Source organism: Mustela nigripes, chromosome 13 (assembly GCF_022355385.1).
Source record: "Mustela nigripes isolate SB6536 chromosome 13, MUSNIG.SB6536, whole genome shotgun sequence".
Classification (NCBI taxonomy): Eukaryota; Metazoa; Chordata; class Mammalia; order Carnivora; family Mustelidae; genus Mustela; species Mustela nigripes.
Window position 1 is genome coordinate 20,971,608 of NC_081569.1, and position 9,660 is coordinate 20,981,267.

General features: G+C 51.6%; 1 protein-coding gene across 1 annotated transcript in view; it reads left to right on the plus strand.

Moving 5' to 3' along the window:
• Positions 1–9,430, plus strand: part of KLF13 (KLF transcription factor 13) — a 50,925-nt gene extending 41,495 nt beyond the window's left edge. Inside the window, exon 2 of the mRNA XM_059371715.1 lies at positions 3,260–9,430. Within this exon, the coding sequence (XP_059227698.1) occupies positions 3,260–3,549 (290 nt within the window). The 3' untranslated portion in view covers positions 3,550–9,430. The remainder of the gene's footprint in view (positions 1–3,259) is intronic.
• Positions 9,431–9,660: the final 230 nt, after the last annotated feature.

The following is a 9,660-nucleotide window of genomic DNA, read 5'->3' on the forward strand; positions in this document are numbered from 1 at the left end:
CCAGTCGCTCTTCCATCCTCACCTGGCCTTCTCTTATGTGTTTTTCTAAGGTCACTTGTGATCTCATTTCAAAATCTTTACCTTAATTATATCCACAAAGATCCTTTTTGCAAATAAGAAAAGGGATTCGAGGATTCCTTGTTCCAAGGATTAGGACTTGGACTTCTTAGAGGGGAGGCACTCTTGACTCCTCCATAGAGACGCTTATCTGAGGCCACACTCAGCAAACTGTGAGGATGGGTCTAAACCTCACACCTGGCACACTGAGCTCTTGAACTCAGCACCCAGCGACACAGAAATGAAACCATTGTATTTAATGCTGGACCTTTCCAAGCATTTAATGACCAGCGTGCATTGTGAGGTTCCTAAAGTGGACTTAGCATGCAGCATTTCTCGGACATTTTTGTGACGAGGTTTTTCCCCCCAGAACCAACTAACAATATATTCAGTTCTAAGAAGACATGTAACACAGAAGAGCTTACAACAACAACAAAAAAAATCCTGTTCCCAGTGCAGCTTCACTCCCCAGAGACCAACACTGCTCTGATTTTAGTTGTCTTGGTGGTTACTGATATAAATAAACATATGTGAATTTTTTTTTTTTACTGTTCTTTGATATTTCAGATTTAGATTTAGATGTAGGTATGATCTTCCTGCCATGAAATTTAAGGATTTACCTCATTCCTACCCTTCCCATCACCTCTTCCTGAATTGATGGATATGTTATTAATTTTTTTGTTGATTATCCTTATAACTTTAACCTCATTTAGACATTTCCTTTGACTGTTCATGTGTGTGTTCCTACCTTTCTTATAAATCATTTTCTCCTGGGGCCGAGTCAGTTGCGTGGACTTTGTCTATAACATTGATTCTACACACTGACAACTAATTGGTGCTAGGGTTCACATGACCATGACTATGAAAAGATTACTTCCATATGCCAGGGCCTGTACAGGGATTTCATTCCCTCCTGTTGCCTCATGGGGTTGTTGTGAAAGATAAATAGTTTAACATACAAAAAACCCCTAGACCACTGTTTGGCTCAGAGCTCTTCCCTGATTGCTCAGAGTCTTGCAGCATTTTAGTTTGCTTCCAGTTTAGACCCCAGTTTTCTTGCATGTCTTCTGTTTTTCCTGGAGTTTCTAATTGCCTCTCTTTTTTGTTTTAAATAAAGAATAATATGTACCCTCACTGTGTCCTGAAGTATATTCAGCCTCTTGATCATACTCTCTGATGCATGGAACTCACTTTCTTCTTGGAACTACCCCCCATGAATCCTGCCTCAGTGGTCCCCAGGTCTCTACCTCACTCTCCTGAACACCCCTTCATTTCTCGCTCATCAATCTGGCTTCTCAGGTTTGTTTTTGTTTTTGTTTTTTTCTTATTTTTGCTGGAGGTAAACATGAAGACCCGCTCTCTTTGTCATCTAGAATCCAGTGTGATTTATGAGAAGTCTAGTGTGTGTCCCAGCCTTATTCCCTTCCAGATAACTTGGTATTTGTTTCTCACCTCTTTCTAATGAATTTTGTGGTCTCTTTTTATTCAGTGTTCTGACATTGCAGAATTTCTCATGGCGGGAGCCTTTACTCACTAGCCTGCCCACATTTGTGGTAACTAGTCTTACTTGATCCTGACAGATACGGTGCTCTTGTTTCTTTGGTACTTTGCGCTCCTCCCTTTTTTCCCTGTTTTTTTTTTTTTTTTTTTCTTTAACAGAAATTAAATATTGCACTCCCCAGGATTGAGTCCCTGTAACTCTGAACTATGATTTGTAAACTGTTAGATAGGTTTAGGAAATAATCATGGTTTACTCTCCTACTTGACTTTGAATCCCTCGCCCCAACACACACCCTTTCCCTCTCCAAAAAACCCACATAAAGTCAATAAGAACATATACAACCACACATAGCTCTTAGCTTTAGCATTACTAGGAGACAGAAAACACAGCAACATTCACATGTTCTAGAGGTTTTTGATGTTGTTCTGTTTTTCTGTGATATTTCCTTGAGTTTATTTCCAGCTTTTCTGTGGAATTTTTGTTTGGGCAACAATGCTCTCAGTTTTTAAATACAATTTTTTGTTCTCTGAACTTCCATTTGATGGTATCACGTTTGCTTGATGCATGAATTTTGTCTGAAATTGCTCTTAGAATACTAATTAGAATTTTTAGGTTGACATTCTCTTCTGTCTTCTGGCTTCACTCTTTTTCCCCTGGAGTAAGCTTTGTTTTGTTGCTCTCGGATTTTTCCCTTTCATGCTGCTGATTTTCCTTGGCCATCTGGCTATCCCTGGGTGTTTGTTTATATTTAAGGTTGATGGCCTCATTTGGGGTGGGTGGTGTGATTTCCCCCTCCAGGCACAGGTGAGCCAGCTATAAGGCCTGGCTGTTGGCTTTAGAGCCAGAGTAGGGGAGGGAGGGGAAAGTAAATGGTTGGAAAGGTGGCTGTGTGGCCACCCAGGTGCCATAAGGGCTGTATTCTGGGGTGCCAGGAGCTTCTGCTGGCTCTCTCTGAGCAGTTGATGTCATTTTTCTTGTGGTTCAGAGTTTGTCTGGGTAAATGCTCAACTGTTCCTTGCTCTGAGCAAGGAATAGAAGGGAAGGGAGTGGTTCTGATCATAGCCTACATATTTGTTACCTCCCTCTCATGGAGTGCTCTGAGTAGCCACCCTTATCTGTCTCTGGGCTTGGGTCTGCAAAAGCCTTGTTGTACTCTCCTGCTCTGCTGGCTCTTGCGTGTTGGCCCTGTTGGAACTTCTATAAGAGAAGGCGCAACAAGAGAAGAAAATTACCTGGTCTGGGCTCCTCATGTTATAGATGAGGAAACTGAGCAGAGGTCAGGATGAGGGTAGGGCACTCGAGTCTGGGAATTGTCTCTTGGCCCTGAGAGGTGTGGGGCTCTGAAGTGTGACTCCCCCAGGGCCAGTGTGGGGGCAGCGGGACTATGCAGGCCTGAAAGCTCTTCCTTCCCCAAGACCCTTTACTCCTGGTTACCAACCAGTCTTTGATTCTGAAGATGGGCCTGAGCTCCCCAGGAGCCGTGGGCTCTGCAGCCACATTACCTGAGATGCTGCCATTTTCATGGGAGAGGTCTGTTGTCTGCCTTGGGTACCAGCTGGAGGGCACTGGCAAGGCACACCTTTGCCCTGATGGGTTTGTCGCAGAGGGTGGGAAGACAGCTAGGGGTGGGGAGAAAGGAAGGGGCTGTCGTGGAGGGCAGAGTCAGGAGCTGGGGCTGACGCTCTGCCCTGTCGCCCACAGGTGAGAGGCCCTTTGCCTGCAGCTGGCAGGACTGCAACAAGAAGTTTGCGCGCTCGGATGAGCTGGCCCGGCACTACCGCACACACACCGGCGAGAAGAAGTTCAGCTGCCCCATCTGCGAGAAGCGCTTCATGCGCAGCGACCACCTGACGAAGCACGCGCGCCGCCACGCCAACTTCCACCCGGGCATGCTGCAGCGGCGCAGCGGGGGCTCGCGGACCGGCTCCCTCAGCGACTACAGCCGTTCGGACGCCAGTAGCCCCACCATCAGCCCGGCCAGCTCACCCTGAGCCAGGCCGCTGCCCCGCCCCCAGCAGCACAGCCCCGGCCGCCCCTCTGCGGCGCCCCGCCCACCCCTCCCCGGGGCTCCGCCCACCCCTCCATCGGCTACCCGGCCACCCCACACCCCCCCGTGCCCCGCCCTGCCCCTCCCAGGGGCCCCACCCCACCCCTCCGCGGGTGCCCCGCCCCTCCACGGGGTCGCGGGCGCCCCGCCCCAGGGCTGGCCGAGGACACTCCGCCCCCACTACAGCCATGAGCAGATGCTCGCCCTTCCTCTCCTGATGCCGTGTCTTTTCCTTTTGTAATAAGAAAGAAGAGATAACTTTATGAAGTCAGTAACAACACAATTTCTTCACCTCAGGTGTCAAAAGTAAATTTGTAAAAAAACAAAAAATTTTCAAAAAACACCATCCACAAATTGCACAATAGACATACCCACAAAGGTGAGATTCAGTGGTGTTGAACCCCTCCCCCCCCTTTCTCAGGGATGGACATGTTCCACGAGGTCAGTGAGGACACCCCCTTCCTGCCGCCTTACTCTGTATATAGATTTGCACTCTGGAGTTTTCTGTTAGGTTCGGGAACACACTGGGGACAAAGGAGATGGAGCAGTGCAGGTGGGGCTCAGCATCCAGCCTGTGGGTCAGTTGATCAGTCACTTCTGAGCGGACACGGTCACTGACATTTGCTTCCAGGCCAGATTCCCAAGCAGGGGGCCTCCCAGCTGCCAGCTTCTGCCCCAGCAGCCCGGCCAGGCTCAGGACATAGATGATTCAGAGGGATGCCTTAAGCTGTACCGGGCAAAAGAAGCACTCCACCTGGGGAGACCACAGAAATGCCTGCCTTGTGCGGGGGAGGCCCTGCCTATCTCCCTCCCCTGCCTCCAGGAGCCTATTTCGGGGCCTCTCAGAGCACTGAGAGTAGAGATGTAAGTCTCGGCTGGTCAGTCCAGTGCACCATCTGAAGTCCGATGTGATGGGTCCCGGGGCCACATTTGCCCAGCCCTTGGCCTGCCTGAGGTATGTGCCCTGTGGAGGGACACCTGGTCGTCTGTGTCCTGCAGAAGGCACATGGAGACCTCTCAATCAGCCACGTTCTCTGACTGGAAAACAAAGCCTGGGAATCCTGGTCTTCAGAGACGTCTGAAAGTGTCTTCCGTGCCTCTAGTTCTTGTGTCTCCTGGATGGCCCTGGTCTCAAGACACCTTTGTTTGCAACCGTGGGGAAGGTCGTTGGGCCACCTGGCCAGAGGCCCAGTGTATGTGGCCGTGCACGTGGCAGCGCTCGGTGCTTCACAGAGACAGTTCTGTAGCAAGAGACCGGAACATTGTGACTTGGAACTTTTCGGGAGTGGTAAAGCAGATGTTAAGGGAAATGCTGTCGGAGAATGTGCATTCTGTTTCCTCCCTGGGGAACGCCAGACAGAAAGTTGTGGGAAATACTTTGCTCAGACCCACCGTGTTCCCAGCTCGGAATTAGCAAACCTCCAGCTTCTCCATGAGCTTTGCACCCCCTGGACTAATTTCTCCCTTTCCCTCCCATTTGTCCCCTCCTGCCCGGGAGGATCCAGCCCACACCTGCTCGTGGGGGCATTGGGGTTTAGGGGCTCTGTCGCCGGCGTTCTCCTGCAGGGAGAGGAAGAGCAGAGAGCCAAGCGGTATCTCCGGGAGCCCCCGCCTGGGCTGGGCCGGGCTTTGAGCACTGGCACGGCAGTTGGGCTGGGCTCCAGTGTGCTGCTGCTCAGCCACGTTTGGAGGTTACACCTCAGTGCTGCTGCCCAGGCACCTCCCTTCCCTTCCTCCTGAGAGTCGGGGCATGTAAATACAAGCCCCAGGACAGTGTGTGCGTATGTGTGTGTGTTGGGTGGGGGGTGTGGGTTTGGGGTGGATCTGGGGTATCTTGCAGAGACCTCTGCTCATTTTGGTGAGGAGGAATGACCCTCGGGACCTCAGAGGGCTAGAGATGGGCTTCCTGGGCCCAGAGTGCCTTGGTTATGGCCGTCCTGCTTCTGTCCCCACCTTTTCATGGCGTGGGCTGCAGCACAGAGACCCAGGCATGGCTGGTGCTCACAGCCCTTGGCCCCGGCTTTAGGCTGGTACCCTCTGGCCATGGTGAGCACAAGAGTACAGTCTGCTTTCTGCAACACTTGGGTACCCCTTGCGAATTCTGTTGTGAGTCATCTGGGCTCAGCCAGTGGCATGGTGGTAGCCTCTGAGTGGCGTGTTAGGTACCAAGCTGGGCGGCAGCGTTCTTGGTGTGGGTGGAAGCCAAGCGGGGCTGGGGGGGTCAGGTGCAGAGCTGCTGGCCCTGGCCACGGTGCCCCGTTTGGGCTGCATGACAGCCATGCTTGCATTTGATCTGGGGGAGAGAGTGGAAGATCCTATAGAGACCTGGACAGAAGAGCGCCCTGAGTGCTGAGGGTGAGAGGCCTTGGTGCCCAGTTCCAAAGTGAGGCCCAGAAGGCCCTTGGAGGCTCCTCCCAAAGTCGTTTCTGTGTGAGGTATAGAAAGCCACACTGAATACATTTCATGTCTCAGGAACTCACATTCCAGGTTCAGGAATTTTATTCCAAAGTCCTTTGGTGTGCTCACTCCCACGGCAGGGAGAGGGAGCCGTGTGTCTCTGGGAGGCCACGCAGTGCTGTCCCCTTGAGGAGCCAGGAGTCTCCTTGTGATCTGCCCACTGGCATCTCAGAAGGAGGGTTTCTAACCCCACATCTGTCTGCACATAGGAAGGGGAGTAAGGACTCTAAACCCAGTCATCTTGGAATAAAAGAAGAGCTGGTTTGTTTTAGAGGCGGGTGGGGGGTGGGGGAGGGAAAGCGGGTGTTTGCTGTTTCCAAAGAGAGCACTTAATTTAATTTTTCCTCTAAATGACCCAGGGCTGTTCCATCAGATAGATGGAAGGGTAACATTGCCTTAAAACAGAAATATGCAGGCATTGGCTATTTTTGGCAAATGAGTGTGTCTTCATTCCCAAAGTGGTTCTGGTCTAATGGCAGGGTGCGGTCCTTCCGCTGTGGGCCTGGCCGGAGAGATGGGGCACTGCTCAGCTGACGTAGGGCACCTGGAGGGAATTCCCACCTGGCATCCCTGGGCACTTGGCCTGGAGCTCCGGTTGGACCATCCTAACTCACCTGGGGCTAGAATTCATCTCACTTGAAGGGTGGGGGAAAGATCCATGAACCTCAGGCAAGGTTTAAATGGGCTCTCACCGGCATCTCATCATCATGAAATGAGTGCTCGTGGAAGGGGGTGGTGGGCCTTGGAAAGCGACTCCCCAGGGCCCCCCACTGGAAGTAGTTAATGGAGCGGGCCCTCCTGATACAGCCTGCATTTTCTTCTAAGATGTAGAATGTCTTCCCAGCCTGGGTCTATTTCAGGGTCTTTCATTTTTCTGGTTTATGGCCATGCTTACTGGCTTCAGTGTGATTGAAGAGCCCATAGGACTCCTAGACAGAATAGTGAAAACTGAAACCTTTATTTTGTAGCAGACTTATTCTCACAGGCCAAGGGGGCAGAGATCTCAAAATGAAGGTTGCTTGAACACCGGGAGGATTTCCTCCAAAAAGTCCTAAAAGTGACCCAGGACTCAACCATCAGGGGGCTGGTGTTTAGATCACATCCCAAATAAGAAAGCCCCTCTTTGCATCAGCCATGTGAGGGAGCCAGTTGTCCCCTCCCCACATGCCCATGGAATCCTACAGCCATCCAGAAAGGAACAGGTGAACACAGCCGTTTCCACAAAGGGCCTCAGGGTCCTCTTCTACAGGGTGCTATGTAGGAACAGGCAGCGATGCCCTTGATGGGAATGTAGTCCTGGAGGGACCCTACCTGCATCCCACCACACCCCCACTTCTGGCTCTGGAGGTGCAGGACACCGCCCACCCTGTATTCCGAGGCCATGCGACCAGGCAGGTGCAGGATTTGCCACGGTGCAGCCTCCAGGTGCAAACATCAGGGGCACTGGGGTCCCCGGATCTCACTGTACCCTGGGTCACAGCTCAGACCAGTGGGTAGGGACTCGGAGGTAGGGACAGCCAGGCCACAGGTGGCCCCCCAGCCCACCTGTTGGGACATGAAGGGAGGGCTGGTGGCTTCCTGTGGTCCCAAGTGAAGTGTGGCCGAGCTGGCGTCTCCAGGTGAGCTGTCTGCTGCCCGGCCCAGAGTCTTCAGAAGACGCAGCCTCCTTTCTTGCCAGAAGCAGGTGCTAAGCACAGGGTCGCAGCACTCCCCAGGGATGTGATCAGTGGTCTCAGCTAGCAGGAGTGCCACCTAACAAGCAAGCGGGATCTGAGCAATAGCATCCCCTTGTCATTTGACTCCTGGTATGGGCTGTTCACAAGACTACCTGATTATTTTGACTTTGGACAGATAGCACTGATTTTTTTTTTCTTTTTAACCTATTTTTAAAAAGTCATTCAGTCAAAAACAGTGCTGGAAGGTTTAAAGGGTCTGATGTAGCGGTTGCATCGAAAACAGTAAGAGATGCTTTGTTGGTCACCTGCATATTTTGCTACCCAAAGATTCCATATGTGATTCTGGTGACCATGTTTTCCAAAGGTAGAATCGAGGATGTGGGCCACTTGCCGAATGCAGGCTTGCCCAGGGAAGAGCCAGCTCTTGTGACTGACACTCCTGATTCTGAGGCTCAGTTTCAAAGGTTTGTCCAAGACACATTCCAGAGAATTTTGTACCAGAATTTGGATGTGCAATCCAGCTTACTACTGATAAACGCCTGAACGTCATTTAGGGCGAGGCCTTTCCCCCACCGCCTGCCCTGCCACTCACTGGTGTGAAGATTAGGTTTGGTGGGAGCCGTGGCCCCAGATCCATGAGGGTGGAGGGGCCCTACTTGGTTTCTTCCGACCCCCTGTAGCAATGTTGGACTTGCAGTGCGGCCGCTGGCTGGCTCTGCCCAGCCTCTCCCCTTCTCATGCAGCTTTAAAACCTTACTACTTTTATTTAAAGATGATCAGGATGGGAGGCGAGTGGACCACAAGAGCAGCTTTCTCCCAGGGCTCAGGGGCATTTTCCTAGTGACGTGTTGGCAGGATGCTGTACAAGCTCATGTAGAAACCCAAGTACGTGAGCTGAATGCCGGGGAGACAACCACAGTCTGGCCGGAGGTTGACCGATCCCCGCCCTGACCAGGAGCACAAGGGCTGGGTGTACCGGCAGGATCCCTCCCCAGCCTGCCCTGTGTGTGGGGACCACTTCCCAGCTGGGCTCAAATGCCACTTGAGGAGTGGTGTGGCAGCCATTCCCGGGTTAGGGTGCCAGTGTGGAGTGGGGTGGGGCGGGTGGGCTCCCTCTCATCCCCCCCTGGAGAATCGCGTGCTTGGTGCCGAGGAACCCGAGGGCTCCGTGGCATCACCAGGAGCTATGCATTGTGGGGAGGGGGGCTTGCTGTGTCCCCACATAACCGGGAGTACCTTGTGTGGGTGTGTCAGGCACATGAGTCGGCTACCCCCAGATCCACACAAATGACCCCTTCCTCATCCAAAGCCATTGATGGAGCCTCTCTGGAACCGTTTGCCAAAATCCCAAGGCAGAATCCAAGGGTCCAAGACCATTTCCATGGAGCACACATTTTCCTTTTCTGTAGGAACTTTTTTTTTTTCTTTTTAACCAGCACCACACCATGCTTCCGAAGGCCACGTTTCATCCTTCCTGGATCACTACAGTGAAGTATTACAGTTGTACAGTTCCCAATCTGGCCTTGGCTTGCTCGGATAAAACTTTGTATGTATTTTGTATGGCATAGATTCTATATTGTAATGATGTCCTATGCAAAAAGAAAAAAATGACTAAATTGTAAATTTTATTGTTTTAACGTGTATGCATGTTTAGTGACGTTTACATTTTGAAATAAAATTTATGATTCATTATTTTATTTGCCAGAGCTGGTTCCTTGGAGAGCCCCAGGGTGGGGGAGGGGAGCAATCAAAGGGGACCAACTCCAGCAGCATTATGTAATTGGCTGAGGGAGCAGAAACCCACCTGGGACTTTGTAGGATCGAAGGCTTTACAGAGTCGGTGCCCCTCTGGCTATCCCCTCCCATCTACTCAGCTGATTTTAGCTTGTCACAGCTTCACCCCTCAACTCTTTCCCCTTCCC